A 15,823-nucleotide genomic window follows, 5' to 3' on the forward strand; every position below is an offset into this window, starting at 1 on the left:
TCCCACATTTTCTTTTGTATCCTCCCAAATAGTGAGCTAGCCTGGCAGTGTGTGTGTGTGTGTGTGTGTGTGTGTGTGTGTGTGTGTGTATGTATGTATGTGTGTGTGTCCCTCACTGTCCATGTGTTCTTCCCTGGAAAGGTCACTGCCAAAGGAAATGAACCTGTCCACAATCCTCAAAACTTCTCCATTTGCTGTCATCAGTGGTTCCACATCTGGATGGGGTGGTGCTAGCTGATGGAGCATCTAGGTTTTCTTGGTATTGTTTGATTAAAATTAGCACACGAAGCAGAGAATCAATCACTCTTTGAATTAATGTCAAGAGATTAGAGGGTCTCTCAACAGTTTGTTGCTAACTTAGAGGGAAAACTGAGTCAACACATAGTCGGTAATAATGGAGCAGAAAAGGAGTGGGCAGCTTTCAGAGATCTGGTGCACAGCACTGCATTTGCTCATCTGGGCCAGAACACTTACAAACACTAAGACTGGTTTGATGAAAATGATGGGGAAATACAGAAAGCTGCTAAATGAAAAGTGAGAACTCTATAGGGTTTAACAGAAGGATAGTTCATCATTTCTAAGAAGGGGGCATTTAATTCAATCAAAAGTAAAGGAGAAGAGAAGCTCAGGAAGATGCAGGACTGCTCAGTAAGAAGACATAGGAACTTCAGTTTTTCTAGGCAGGATAAGGAGGAGACCATGAACAGAAGGACTGTACTCAAGGGAAGAGGGTTGGGAAGGCTTCCTTTAGGAGGTGAGATTTTCAGTGGGACTTAAAGGCAGGGATATCAGTGAGCTGAATAGCTGAGGGAGAGCATTTCAGGCCTTCAGAATGGTCCAAGAGAATGCCCTGAGCTGAGAGGTGAAGGGTCTAGTTCATGGGATAACTGGGAGGTGAGGGTCTCTGGACATTTTGTATTTGATTCTGGAGGGGAGACAGAGCCACTGGGTTTACTGAATAAGGATACGATTGCTCAGGACTTAACTTTGAGAAAATCACTTCTGTGGCTGAATGAAGGATGGACCGGGTAGAATTGAGGCAGCAGACACCCTTTCCCTCCTGCCTCCCAAAAGGCTAAAAGTCTGTAAAAAGAAGAGATGATACCAATAAAGACAGAAAATGACAGCAGTCCTAGGGGACTCCCTCCCACTTTGGACCTCTGTTGCAGCAGAGACTTGTCCAGGCTCTGCACTCTGGGGTTGGAGAGAAGATAGGACAGCATGTCCTGCCAAGGGGCTGGTGATTATCAAACCTGGGTCTCAACAAGCCATCGCTTGGGTTTTTAGCGAATCTTCTTTCCCAGTCTGAGCTTGTGAGACTTTGGCTGGAAGAAGGAAGGTGAGAGTGGTCCCACGTGCAGCTGAGCTATGCCTTTGCATGACCTGATGCTTTCCTCGGCTGCCTCAGACCTGGCCTCCAGCAACCACAGGGGCCTTTGTCAGCCCCTTGCACTTCTTGCCTCACTGACCTAACTCCAAATGACTCCTCTGTCAGTTTTGCCTAGCCAGACGCTTCTGAAAGAACTGTAGCAGGAGATTAGTCCCCCACCACACACACACACACACACACACACACACACACACACACACACACACACACACACAACCCTCAGGTTGCCCGGTACTTTCTCTGCAGCCAATGACTTGATCCCTTCATCTCAAAGTCAGGTACTTGACTTCCCCCATTCCATCAACTGTCATTTGCTTCATGTCCACCTGGGGCAAGAAAAGTCTGGGAGTCAATACGGGAGAGGATCTAGGTAGAGGGGACCACAGAGACACCTACTTCCACCTGGTATTTTAGAGACCAAGGCCCAGAGAGATGAGATTGATCTAAGGTCGGACAGCAGTCCCCCAGGGTGGGGAGTTGTGCTCAGACTTCTTGGAGGCTGCCTTCTTGAGGCCCTTGTCCTGCAGTTGAACTCATCATGCAGACCCCTCATGGGCCTGATCAGTGGCACCACTCATCAGCTGCTGGGCATCTTGAGAGTACCATAAAGTGGCCTTTGCCCAGGGCTGTCCAGACAGAGGGTATGTCCAAAAAGCAAGGGACAGGAACCTCACAGAACGATCTAGTCTTAGGAGTGAAGACTCTGCTTAGGGAAGGGATGAAAGGGCAGACTCAAGCTCAGGTTCAGGATTGGATGGAAAAGTCCAGTCTTAAGAAAAAGGAAGGATGTGGGAAACAATGAGAAGTCAAACCGCTCCCCACCCACCCACCCACCCCCACACATGAAGTGATTTTTGAGAAGGAAAGGAATAGTTTTCACCTTGGTCATTGCCACTTATGGCAATGTTGGCCAACTTCCAGTGACTGACAGAGAAGTCCAATGGCCCTGGAGTGGCAGCACCACACCTCAGCCCCCAGCACAACTCCCATCTCTATTGCAATGGGAAGCAGCCTCTGGAGAGATGAGTCCAGGCATGCAGTTCCTGAAACCCCAGGAAGCTAAGTCCTTCCTACCCAAGTCCTTGACCCTGTCCAATAGTTCATCACCAGAAGATAATACCATTTTATTATGAAAATGATATGAAAGTAAAGGTATGGCCATCTGCTTTGTAGCTGCCTGATATGGATCCTAGGACCTTTACATCAGGCTGGCAGCTGAGACTTTTCCTCTGTGCTGTGTCCCATTAGAATGGGAGCCCCTTGAGAGTGGGGCATCTCACCTTTCTATTTATAACCCTAGTTCTTCTGATGCCAAGTAGAGTGAGTAGAACCAGGAGAACACTGTCCATGTTAACAGCAACATTGTGAGATAATTAACTATGATGGACTCAGTTCCTCTCAGCAGTTCAGTGATTAAGGATGATTCTTAAGGACCTGGGATGGATAATGTCATCTATATCTAGAGGAAAAACATGGAGTTCAAATGCAGGCAAAAGCAGACTATGCTCACTTTTTAAAATTTCTCTCATGTTCATTTTTTTTCTTTCTCATATTTTTCCCCTTTAGTTCTGATTCTTCTTTCACAACACAATGAATATGGAAATGTGTTAAACACAATTGTTCACGTACAATCTATATGAGACTACTCACTGTCATGGAGAGGGAAGACAGGAGGTAGGCAGACAGAAAAATGTGGGACTCAAAAGCTACAGAAAGATTTATGCTGAACTAGCTTTGCATGTTGTGAAGAAATAAAATAATATAAAAATAAATAAATACAAAAAACAGCCTTGGCATATAAATTAAAAAATGCTCCTCATTCATTCATTCATTCATGAAGCTAGTTACATCCAGTCTCTACTCTCCACCTGCCAAAAATATGGTGTCTAAAAACCCAGCAGCCTTGGCCATGAGGTTGGCCAAGAACCACAGCCAAGGGCTGAGCCTCTTTCTCTGTATATGAGGCAGAGGAACTGTCCAAGGTGCAGCCTTCTGGGCCCGTGGCACAGAAAGGCAAGCTGGCATTCAACAACTTTCTAATCACTTCCGAGGCTGGTTTTTCAGGTCCCAGACAATGAGCCTGGCTCATTCATTTCTCCTTGAGAGTGGGCAGAGTCCTTAGGCTGGATGGCAGCACCAAGCGGCCACCTGGATTGGGATTAAAGAGACAGAGAAGCAGAAAGAGAGAGAGAGAGAGAGAGAGAGAGAGAGAGAGACAGAGACAGAGACAGAGACAGACAGAGACAGAGAGACAGAGACAGAGACAGAGACAGAGAGAGACAGAGACAGAGAGACAGAGAGAACGATGCACAGAAAGAGACAAAGATACAGAGACAGAGACAGAGACACACAGAGAGAGACACAGAAAAAGGAGGGAGAAATGGAAGGAGAGAGAACACCAGCAGAGAGAGAGAGAGGCAGAGAGTGGTAGAGAGGATCTGGTCCTGGCTTTAGCTCTAGAGATTGCCCTCTCTTCCCTGCTTGATCTCAGGCTGACCCCCTTCCTCTCCCTCTCAGTTTCTCCCTATATTTTCTTCCCTGTCCCATTCTCCTTAATAGACCAGATATGAGCAGTTTTCCCAAAATGGATAAAAATACTCAACAACCAATAGAGAAGAAAGAGTGCTTTAATGTCATTCATGAGAAATGTAAACTCCTACCTTGTTAGCATTGACCCAGAGCTTACTGGTCTGGGCCCTATGTACAGCACTTTCCAGTTATTTATTTCATTGGACCTGCCCACCAACTCTGGGAAGGAGGTCACTGAAGCACATAGGGGTGAAGTGACTGGCCCAGGATTCTACAGCTAGTAAGTATCAGAATTTGGATTTGAACTCAGATCCTCCTGATTCCAGGATTGACAATTTATCCACTGAGTCACCTAGCTACTCCTCAAAATGACTTGTAAACCCATGCAGGATTTACTTGTCCTATCATGGGCATCATTTGGATTGGAGAACCCCACAGGAGGGGAACAAGTTCTGTGTCAAATGCTGCTTAACACATGCTTAGTGAGGAGTGGTTCTAGAGGCTGGACTGAACTTCACCAGAGGTCCAAAGGGGACTGACAGTTCCTCACTGGATGACAACTGCTTTGTCCCCTAAATTCCACAAGCGTCACTTTCCTCACCCTGTGAGCTAGGAAAATTCCTATGCAGAAATTCATTGTCAAAAACTCAAGATAATATTTTTTACAAAATTAAAAAGTCATTTCAGGCAGCTACGTGGTAAAACACTGACCCGGAATGTGGAGGACCTGAGTTAAAATCCCGTTTCAAACCCTTGACACTTACTAGTTGTGTGACCCTAGGAAAGTCACTTTACCCTAATTGCCACTCCCCTTCCCCTGCCCAGACACACACTCAACTGTTTCAAATGGTCTAGCTGTTAATTCCATCCTTACCTTCACTCGGCTCATTGGCAGTGTTTCTTCATCATCCCTGGGGAGACTAAGGACGGTTTCTCTCTTGGAGGGATCCATGGGGAGATGAAGGAACATGGGTCAGAGGAAAGGTGTGGGACAGACTGTTACATGAGAGTTATGTGACAGGGCCATCTCTGCTGAACCTGGATCATCATTCCTTGGCCAATCCAGCTGGGGGACTGGCTTTGCTTATGACTTGCTTGGGCACTGAGGTTGGGTGGGGTGGTCAGAGAGGGAACCTCTTCCTGGCTCCCTGCATCTCCAGACAATGCCTTGGACACCTCTTTTGCACACAAGCTAGGTCTTTCATTAATCAATGTTCTCTCCCTGTTCATCCCTGAGGAGTTCATTCATGTCCCCAATGTTTTTGAGCCAGTTCATTCCACCTTGTTCTTGTCCTTAGATCAGTGCTGCTTTTTCCAACATCAGACTCTTCCTCAGGGGCACAGGAGCATGTTGGGCTGGAGGATGCAGGTCACATTTAAATGGAACAGAATTGTTAGCTAAGGACCTGGGCACAAGAGACTTGCTTTGTTTGGCCAAAATCATGGAAGCCTTGACATGCAGGCAAAGCCAAAGTTGTCAGAGACCACCTGGGGGCTGCCAGCACTAGGGGGCTTCTTCCTTGCTGAATGCTGGAGCTACTTAACAAACCAAAGGGTGAGCATCATTCCATCTACCCAGTGTTCTTGAGAATTCCAGACTGGTGCAACATCCCATGTCCCTTTGCTGTCATCATGACTCTACCATCTTTTCCTGCCCCACCCTTGGCAGTCAGAGGTTCCATTCTTTCTGGAATCCTTCCTTGGAGATTTGTGTGAAAACAGTTAGCAGAAATGTGCAACATGGTGCACAGGAGGCGGGCACTTCTGTACAGAAGCAGAAAAGGGAGGGGGAGAGAGAGAGAGAGAGAGAGAGAGAGAGAGAGAGAGAGAGAGAGAGAGAGAGAGAGAGAGAGAGAAACTCCCTGCATAGCAGGGGCCTGGGACCTCTTCCTGGAACTGGAATGAGGACTCCACCCTCCAGCCTAAGCTGAAGGCTGTTCCTGGGTTTCTGGCTCGTGGAAAACAGACGGTCAGCCAAGGAACAGGCGCCGAAGAAGATTCCACTGAGTTTGAATTCCCCCTTACTCTCTCCCTGACACTCCAGGAGGAGGTCACTGATAATAAATCCTCTTCTGTCTTCAGGAACAAAATCCGAATTTGTGGTCTTAACATCTTGAGTTTTTGTCTTGGAAACCATTGTGATTTTGTTCCAAGAGGAGAATGGTGTTTTCTGACTTCTTTTGGAAACTGAAACATACAGATAAAAATAGGTGAAGAAGAGGAAATTGGGTAAGACTGGTGACTGAGTCTAACAAAAGCTGGGTCAGAAGAGCCTACTCACCCCTTGTGGCTGGGTCCCCAGGCGGACTATGACCAAAGGATGAAAGCTAAGGAGAAAAATAAAAACAAAAATAAAAACTGAAAAGAAAGGGGGGAATGGAAGAAAAGAGAGAAAAAACAGAATTTACAGTGTGTCTGGTGAGGAAGAGTTGATGACTGCAGGCAGAGTAGGACAAGTTGTCATTCAGAAAGAGAAGGAACATATGAGAGGCAGGGGGTTGGGGGGCAGACTTTGGGGTTTGTAGATCTGAGAGAGACCTACAAAGTTCATTTATCCACAAATAAATCACTGGGTCTGGAAGAATCACTCACAGGCAGGCCCCCTGTCTTAGAGGGTCACAGGGGGGCAAGGACTAGAGTCGAAGGGGACATCAAAGGCCAGCTAATGCCAAATTTCATTATTGAGGATTGCCTTTTTCTCTCTGTTTCCTCAGTCAGGGATCAGCCCCTGTAAATCAGTCAGCCTGTCTCTGAAGGACTGGGCTGATAGATAAGACTGCCATAATCTTCAGGAGCACAACCAGAAGAATTTGCTTCTGTGCAGAGCAGAACAGAATCTAATCTAGGTGAATTTTTGCTCTTAAGCCACGAGCACCCCTCCATTGGAGTTTAGGGTGAGCCAGCTAATGATGGGGGAAACCAAACCAAAGAGGGGTGGATGGAAATGGATTCTTCTGCCCAGAGTGCTGAGGTGGCTGAACCTCATGATCAAACCAAGTTCTCAGCAGGAGCAGCTGAAGACCTTTAGCCCACCTCCTTAATAATATGTCTACCCATCAAGACTTATTTCTTCTGTCAGGGGCATTCCCTCTCAAAAAACATTTGAAGCATCCTGTGTCTTCATTAGGTGTCTTTGGTTACTGATTATCAGCTAGACTATATAAGCTGATTATTAATTACCCAGAAACTCTGCTTCTTGGACTTTTCATTCATAATACAGCTAAGGAAACAAGAGCCTGAGGAGGTTAGGTTAAGGCACAGGGTTATACAGGTAGGATGATTTTGAATTAGAGGCTTCCAGCCAAGGTTTCTGACTCCTCTTTGTCAGGACTTTGGTCTAGAGAGCTGGGAAAATCATCATCTCGTCTCTTTTGTGAACAGCTGTGTTCCCCTCAGTTTTCTCCTCTGTAAAGTGGGGTTAGATACTACCTGCCTAACTCATGAGGTTGAAGTGACTCTAAAAATGATCTCAAATTTAGCACAGGGAAACAAACTTGTGATCGAGTCAGGAAGCACGTAGAGTCCTGGGCAAGGACAGGAAAGGGAATGTGTCTTCTAGACAAGTTTTTGCGTCAGCTCCATGTCACACGGAGGCGTGCTATAGTTTATTGGAGTTGAGGAAGTATGCATCTGAGAAAATGCTGTTCAGGCCCGGGGCCGGCTGGCACTAGACAAAGATCTCCTCCCATCCAAGCATCTCCTCCTTGGTTCTGCACTCTAGTATCTGCTGAACTGCCTCAAGTGCAATGGATGAGGACTACATGTCTCATGACTACAGGGAATCGTTGTCTCCTGGGGCAGATCTGTGCCTTCCTGAATCTTTCATGGAGAGATAAGGTCTCTTGCCCAAATCCACAGGAGGTGGCATGGGCAGACCTTATTCTGAGCACTATCTGATCTCCAGGTCAGCTCTCAACCCGCTATGCCACACTGCCTCTCACTGAGCTGATACTGCTCCAGTGAGCAGTGAGTTCTCTAATTCTCACAAGTGTTCTGAGAGCCAGCTCATGGGTCACAGGACACTCCTGCCATCAGGGTCTTGCTTGATCCAGGAACCAGCCCATGATGGTGTTAAGACTTGCTTACCTTTTCTTCCAGTTCTTTAATTTGTCTTTTTTGGGCTTCAATTCTCTCTTCTAGCTCTTTTATCCTCTGCAAAATGGAAAATCAAGAAAAAAATCAATAATCCATGAAAGTCACAGAGCTCGTGGTAGCCAAAAGAAAAAGAGGCTGGAGTGTTGTATGCAAAGATAGAGGCTGTGGAGATGCGTACATGATGAGAAAAGATGGCCAGTGTGTTCACATGTGTGCATGCTCACAGCACATGGGCAATGGCCTTAATGACAATGCCCACTATGGACTGATGCTCAGTCTTCCAGCCATTGGCAAGAGCATTGGTGAATTAGAGAAGGGCTAGGATGTTGGGAATTGGGTATTAGTAAGGGTAGCCTTGGAGAGCCAGACCATGATGTTGTTCCCACAGTCTAACTCTGACCATAATCAGGGCAAGCTTGGATGACCTGTGGAGCCTGGCAGTGGGGAGGAATCAGGGCATCTCCCCAGGAAGACAGCCTTGGAGAACTGGCTTACTGGGTTCCTCCATCTGCTAAGATCAGAGCTCTAGGCTCCTGGAGAGTATATTGGCTGACTCCCAATGCTTACCCATGAGGACCCTGGCCCCAGGCTCCCCTTGGTCACCCTTCTGGGCAGCTCTTCCTTTGGTGTGTACCTGCTGGGCATGCTGAATCAGCTCCATGCGCTCCCGTAGGATCTGGGCATCCCGCTCACGCAGCTCACTCATGACCTGGCGTTTCCACTGCTCCACTGCCACCTTTAGTTTCTCCCGTTCCTCCTCTGACAAGATCTCTGCCATCTTGGCTCCAGCTTCCTGCTGCAGTGCATCATAGAGCATGGCCTCCAGCTCCAGGATGTGCTAGGGATCAGAAGGAGTGCAGATGTCCTTATCAGGCTCTCTCTTGGGGTGCCAAGGATTCTCAGGCTCCCAGCAGGCACAGATGGGAGATTGAAAGAGTATAGAGCCAAACCAATGCCAAGATGAGATATTTATATTTTCTCTGAGAAGCAAAAAAGAGCCCCTAAAGGCTGTGGAGCAGAATAGTGATCTTATCAGACTTCAATGTCCTTTCAAATTTCTTTATCCCTTTTATCCTTACAGATGTCCCAGTTCCAAGGTACTCATGTCCTTGCTGTAGCCCTGCCTGCTCAGTATCCCCTCCTACTAAAGGGGGCCACCAGGTTTGCTCTCTCTCTTCCCACTACTGATCATATTTCCTCTGATTTCATGAAAGAATCATGATGATGATGATGTGTGCCTTTAGTTTCTGAAAAAGACTATGATATCAGGGAGATGATGCCATGTCATGCAGGTGAATGAAATTTGAATGAGGAGGGCTGTGCAAAGTTACCAGTCTCACTTTCTCCTCCAGAGCCATCTGGGTCCAGTGACCAGAGATGAGTCTGGATGAGTGGAGATGATCTTGGATGTGAGGCAATCAGGGGTAAGTGACTGGCCCCAAGGACACACAGCTAATAAGTATCTGAGGCTGAATTTGCACTCAGGCCCTCCTCACTTCAGGGCTGGTCATTTATCCACTGCTGCCCTTCAAGGAAGACTATTGGGTAAATGAATCCCCAAATTTGGGGAATTGTTGAATACAATGCACAAAAGGATCAAATCAAATGAATATATTACTAGAAGTGTTTAGAGCCTAAAGGGACATTGATAACCAAATGGTCAGTGAATCCAGATGAAGGGGATGACCAAGGCTTTCCCCAAGGTCCCAGATCAGAGGGTTTTGGCAGCACTGGTAGGCCCTTAAATGTGAGCACAGATTAGATAGAGCTTTGCTTACAGACACTTCCTAGAAACATCCTTGCTTAGAGTTCTCAGGACCTCCCTCTGCTCATTCCACCATTCTAGTGCAAAGGGTTTCATACCATTTGTTTGGAATGCAAAAAGTTCTCCCATGACTCTTCCCAGGTCACCCCTTTCCCAGGATAGAGGACACACCAAAGACAGTCACCAGAGAAGAGATCTGACTAAGGTCACCAGATTCCATCATCCTAAAACTCCTAAAAACCTGGAGGTAGGGAGATGAGAACAGAACTCATGATCTCAAGACTTTCCTTTCTCCCACACAGTCCAAGGGGCTTCAAGTTGGATCTAGAAGTCACCTTGGAGATCATCTGGTTCAACCCTCTTACTCCATAGAGGAGAAAAGTGTGATTGAGAGGAGGGGGGCTACCAAATTAAGTCAGATAAGGAATAAGCTTCAGAGACTGGACTTCAACCTAGGTCTGGACTCCAGACTAGGCTTCTTCTCTGCACCTCAAACTGCCCCTGATCAAGATGCTGTAGGCCAGGTAGAACACTTTTAACCTTCTCATTAAAAGGAAAAATAGTTAGCAGCCCAAGGTGAGTCTCAACCACTGAAAGAAGAGTTCCTCTGTTCTCCTCCACTACTTCCATGTAAATATCCATGGTACGACTAGAATAATGGCAAAAGGTCAATTATGAGGCCCCAGGGTCGCACGCTGGTCAATGCCCAGGATCTACTATAAGTAGCAGACACTCACTTGTGCTGTCCCCAAATCTTCACCATCGCTGTCACTCAATAACTTATCCAATCAACAACCATCAATCCCATACCTCCATCAAATTCAAATTATGGTGCCTTGGGTGCATGTGAGGACAGAAATCAACAGAAAACTCTCTTTGCTCTCTCCTGGCTTGCTTGGTGCCCACGTGCTAGGAGTTTATCATTGTGTGCACAGGTGCCACGCTGCAGAGAGCAGGTGAGTGCACATGAAATTGTGGATGATCCATGTTAAAAACATGCATACAAATTCCTCCCATAAAAGACTAAATAGGACATGTTCAGGCAAGGTGCTAGGCAAGTGTAAGGAGGGATTCCCAAGGGAATGTCATGGGTAGAAGCCTAGCTTGGGAGTGAAAGGACAGGGTTTGTATCCTGATCCTGCTGCTTTGGAGTCATTTGACCTTGGCCTTGTCTCTTCCTCTCTGGATCTTGGTTTTCTCATTGGATATTAGATGCTGCCAAAGTTCCTTTCTAACTCTCAGTTGTGTGGAGTATCACCTAATCTTGTGGTCACGGCTTTGCTTGAGCCTCTCTCCCTTCTTGTTGTCAGGCCAAATCCTCCCCCAGATTGTACAACTCCCTCCTTGGTGAAGCATCTCTGGAAAGCCAACCTACAAGGACTCTTTCCCTCCTTAGAATGTTCCTATTCTCCCTGCCTTTCTGTCTTCATGCGATCTAAGGATGGTCCTGGACTTCTGATGCCTCCAGACTTCTGATGTTTCCAAAGGGATATCCTGCATCCCTGTGTCCTTTCCACCCCAAGCTCAGCTACTCACATGTTGTAAGCATGTGGAGGTACTTACTGAATGAGAAAAGAATGGAGTGGAAATGGGCCCAGTCAGGTTTCTCCCCATGTTTGGCAGAAGCCCTGGTGGCCATTCTGAGCCATGTCAAAGAAGGTTGGGCCATGGGTCCTAATAGTCATCTTGCATTAGCTCCCAAGAACATATGCCAGCATGTAAGAAGCAAGAAATGGGTTGTGACTCTTTACATAAGACAGATAACTCAGACTTCTGTGATAGTGAATGTTCATTCATCTCCAGTACATTTGAGGAAGACATGACTAGCAAGTAGTGCGTCTGGAAAAGATAAAAGATCTGGAGGTTTGAGGGGCCCACAAAGTCACCATGACCACACCAGTGTATGGTCATGTGTTGTGGTGCTGTGTTAGGCCAGGCTAAGAGTCCAGAATGAGGTAGGTAGGGAGAGTAAGAGGGCCATAATACTACTGTCCTCTGCCCTGGGCAGATTCCATCTGGAGTACCATGCTTTATTTACATCTGCCTGATAATTTTGAAGTAGGAAGGTCATCACTAAGCTGGTGAGCATCCAGAGGAGGGCAGGTAGAATAGCCAAAGGCCTTGCGATGTTGTAGGATGATTAGTTGAAGGAAATGGAAGTCATATATTTTTAGGAAGAAGAGGGATGCAGAGGCACATGAGACCACCTTCAAGTATCTGAAAAACTGAGCCATGGAAAAGCAAGGAGATTTGCTTCAGAGGGCAAAAGTGTCAGAGGCAGCTTTGGGATAGTGATCAAGACTTAGGGTCTTACCAGGAGAGTCAGCCCAGAGTGGCCTAGACTGCCTTTGGCTGGGGAAGGCTGGCCTATCTTGGGAGTGACCTGGGCTGCCTAAGCAGGGGGGTTGGGGGGGGGTTTGAACTGCCTCAATGGGTAGGCATGGGTAACCACTTGTAGCTCAAGTCTGGAATGTACTTGACAGAATCTCTGAAAATTAGGGATTATACAGTCTTCAGAGGATTTGGGGCCAAGAAAGACGTAAAAGTTAACAAATTTCACCCCCTTTCTTTTTCAAAGAGAGGAAAGGGAATCTTAAGGTCACACAGGCCTCAATACATCCACTGACTCCCAATATTGGGCTGTGTCACATTGTGGTGATTAGGTTGGGACAAAGCTGGCCATTGGGCTGGGATCAAGCTACCCACCATGTCCGTAGGAAATCATCTGCCCTTTCAGCCAAGCACCTTGGAAGACTTCCATGGATGGTTTCCAAATAGAGACTCAGACTGACTTCTGAACACTTGTTCCTGGGAGGCTGAACCCCCATTCCTTTGAAAGAATCAGCCCCTTTTTAGAGAGACAAGTTGGAGGGAAACCTTATGCCTGCCCAAGTAACTAGAGGCTGGACTTCTCTCCAACTGGCTAGCTCTGACAAGAAGGAGATGCCTCACAGTCAGAGTAATAGTACCTGTTTTCTTAGAAGGTTATTGAGGGGAAAATGGCAAATGAGATTTCCATTGGACTTTTCTACACATTCCATGCTTTCTAAGAAGCAGTTCACTATGACTACTGAGCAACCTTCCCTTTCCCAAATCTTTGGCTCAGTGTGTAAGGATTTTCTCTTTGGACTCATTGCATCATCTCAGGGAGGCAGAATTCTTTGCAAGCTACTTAACAGGGGAATGCAAACGCCAGACCTATCAGAAGCCCATTTCTGGGAAGACTTCAGACAAACCTGCAGCTCTTCTTTTGGCCACATGCCTCTGGGCATTGGTGGACCCATCAGTCTAGTGAGGGCATTGGGCTAGATGGCGTTCAAGCTCTCTTCAGCTCTAAATTGAGGGCCCTGAGGTTTGAGGCCTAGTTTTTCTACCAGTTATCCATGGGTCTTTGGGAAAACCATCCTAGGCCTCTGAGTCATCTCCTCACTAATAAAGCAGCAATACTAATAATAACACAGATTTTCCTCTCATAGCTGACTGAAGAAGCAAATCAGAAGATTATAAAAACAGAACCTATCAACAGATCCGGGTAGGTATGCCCTTCCCCAGTGAAAATTATACCCCTCAGGGGCAACTAGGTGGCACAGTGGATAAAGCACCGGCCCTGGAGTCAGGAGGACCTGAGTTCAAATCCAGCCTCAGACACTTCCTAATGACCTAGCTGTGTGGCCTTGGGCAAGTCACTTATTCCCCCCCCCAAAAAAAACCCTTAAAAAAAAGAAAATTATACCCCTCCCTGTCTTCTCATCTATTGAGAGTCCAGCCCCATAGGAAAGTGCAACTATCAGTTGTTTCTGTTCTGGTCAGAGACTCTGAGGGTTTTCCTTTCCCAGACTGATTCTTTTGTGAAAGCAAACTAAGTCATTTTTGCCTCAAGTTTTCCCCAACCTTAATCATTGAATACCCATTGCCTCAGACAGACCGAGCCCTGGGAAAGACCTCAGCTTAAAAAAAGTCAGTCTCCAACTGCCTCTAAGGCCATCAGCAGTCATTCTGATCTGTGTCTTGTCACTGGACTCTGATGACTCTGGAGGGAAGAAGGAAACATGACTTTGTACAGTTTGGCCTCACTCAAATACAATTCATTTTCAAGTCAAGACATCATCCTCCAGATGTCACTGGTCCTCTTCAAGAATGAGGGTGGAACAATAACTTCCCTTGCACATGGTAGCTCCGCACATGATACCTCCATATACACATATATTATAGGGATCTACATACAAACATATGTACACCATGTCCTGGGTCCTTCCCTAGCTTGGGTACCTAAATACATATAGTAATATGTTTAAGTGGATAAGTTTAGTTTAATACCTGGGGAAATTCCCGAATTGATTCTCATTGTGAGGTTAGAGGGAGATTTAGAAAAGAGAGAAGTCCTGTCCACAAGGATGAACTAGTTGAACCTTTTAACCTTTTTCCTTCTATTTCTCCTCCCAGGAGAACATTCTCACATTCATCTCACTACTTTCAGAAAATTCAAATGAGTAGAGGAGTGAAAGAACACAAAACGGTGGTGGTTGAGCTGCTGAACATGATCATTCAAAGGTCTTTTTCCCTATGGAGAGGTAAATTAGTTGGTCAATTAACATTTATCAAATGCCTACTATGTGCCACACTCAGTGTTAAACATTAAAGATACATAGAAAGACAAAAATTTAAAAAGTCCCTGCTCTTTAGGAGTCCACATGAGCAAACAATATTTTTAGAATTGCAAATTAAAAACAACCACATGAAAGATTGTCCCAAGTCAATAATAAAAATTAAAATTAAAAAAATTCTAAGGTCTCTATTTCCACCAATAAATTGGAAAAAATGACAGACTAGTCAATATTATAAAAAGGCAGACCCATTAACACCTGATTGTGGAGTTATGAATTAGTACAGCAATAATAGAAAAGAATTCAGAATTTTGTTAAAGTGATTAGAATTTCTACATCCAATGGAGATGGCATCACTAGGTCAACAGCCTAAAGAATTCAAAGACAGCAGGGAAGGTACTAGATAAATAACAAAATATTTCTACTAGCACTTTTCCAAGCAGAGAATAAATGCAAAGTAGAAGCCCATCAGCTGGGGAAGGTTGTGGACTATGAAAGAAACATACTGTTACAAGAAACATGAAGCATATGGAGAAACATGGAAAGATATAAACAGAGGATACGTGATGTAAATAGAACTTAGAAAATTGTATTGATGAAAAGAGGGGAAATCCTAAATGTTGGATAATTATAACATTTAAAATTGACCTGGAGGAAGAGATTTAAAAATCCACTCCATCCTCTCCTCATTTCCAAAGTGAGGGACTATGGATGGAATATTTGATATAATATCAGTTGATTGGGGGGGGGGGTTCACCTGCTTTTATTCTCACCTGCTTTATTCTTTTTATTCTCTTTATTTTTTTAACTCTATTCCAATGAATGATTCTCTTGGTAGTAGAGGAGAAGGAATATGTTTAAAAGTAAAGTTGATGTTTAAAAAGTATTAATAAAACCCTTTTAAAATAAAAAAAAGATATTAGAGAATGAAATTTTTCAATAGTAAACATAACAAACATTCTCCCAGTTTTTGTGAAAGAAAAGAATTGGTATTTGCAAACTACAGACCCAGACTAAGCTTTTATTCTTAGAAAAAATAGAAAGCAATAGTAATGAGGTTTGTAGGCATCTCAATAGGAAATTTGTGATCACCAGACATCCTCAGTGCCACATCTAATCTAGATCATGGCAAACTAACCTCATTTCCTTTTTGACAGGGTAACTGGACCGGAAGATGTGGGGAGTACTATAAATATACTCTACCCAGATGTCAGCAATGCTTTGGGCGGCATCTCATACTATTCTTGCAGAAAACAATGGAGAGATGTGAATTGCCTAGCTGTATAGGTTAGTGGTTTTGGACTTGTTGGAATTGTCAGCCATTAAAAGCTCTAATTTTGGCAGTGGGGAAGAGGCTTTGATTAAAGTACTCCAGGGATTTGTGTATGTCTGTGCTATTTGCCATTTTAATTGATAAACATTGATAAACATTCTTATCAA

At 45.2% G+C, this 15,823-nt stretch overlaps 1 protein-coding gene across 10 annotated transcripts in view; it reads right to left on the reverse strand.

Moving 5' to 3' along the window:
* The window catches only part of JAKMIP3 (Janus kinase and microtubule interacting protein 3), a 189,065-nt gene that overhangs the window by 14,469 nt on the left and 158,773 nt on the right, over positions 1-15,823 (reverse strand). For 8 of the 10 annotated variants that reach the window (XM_074232144.1, XM_074232143.1, XM_074232142.1 and 5 more), the window contains 4 exons: positions 8,649-8,852; positions 8,006-8,071; positions 6,201-6,246; positions 4,794-6,106 (listed from right to left, as the gene is read on the reverse strand). In XM_074232144.1, coding sequence (XP_074088245.1) covers positions 5,589-6,106; positions 6,201-6,246; positions 8,006-8,071; positions 8,649-8,852 — 834 coding nt within the window. In that variant the 3' untranslated portion in view covers positions 4,794-5,588. Of the gene's footprint in view, positions 1-4,018; positions 6,107-6,200; positions 6,247-6,348; positions 8,072-8,648; positions 8,853-15,823 lie in introns of those variants that run through there. The other 2 variants (XM_074232137.1, XM_074232145.1) reach the window with 2 other exon arrangements.

Source organism: Macrotis lagotis, chromosome 4, assembly GCF_037893015.1.
Source record: "Macrotis lagotis isolate mMagLag1 chromosome 4, bilby.v1.9.chrom.fasta, whole genome shotgun sequence".
Classification (NCBI taxonomy): domain Eukaryota; kingdom Metazoa; phylum Chordata; class Mammalia; order Peramelemorphia; family Peramelidae; genus Macrotis; species Macrotis lagotis.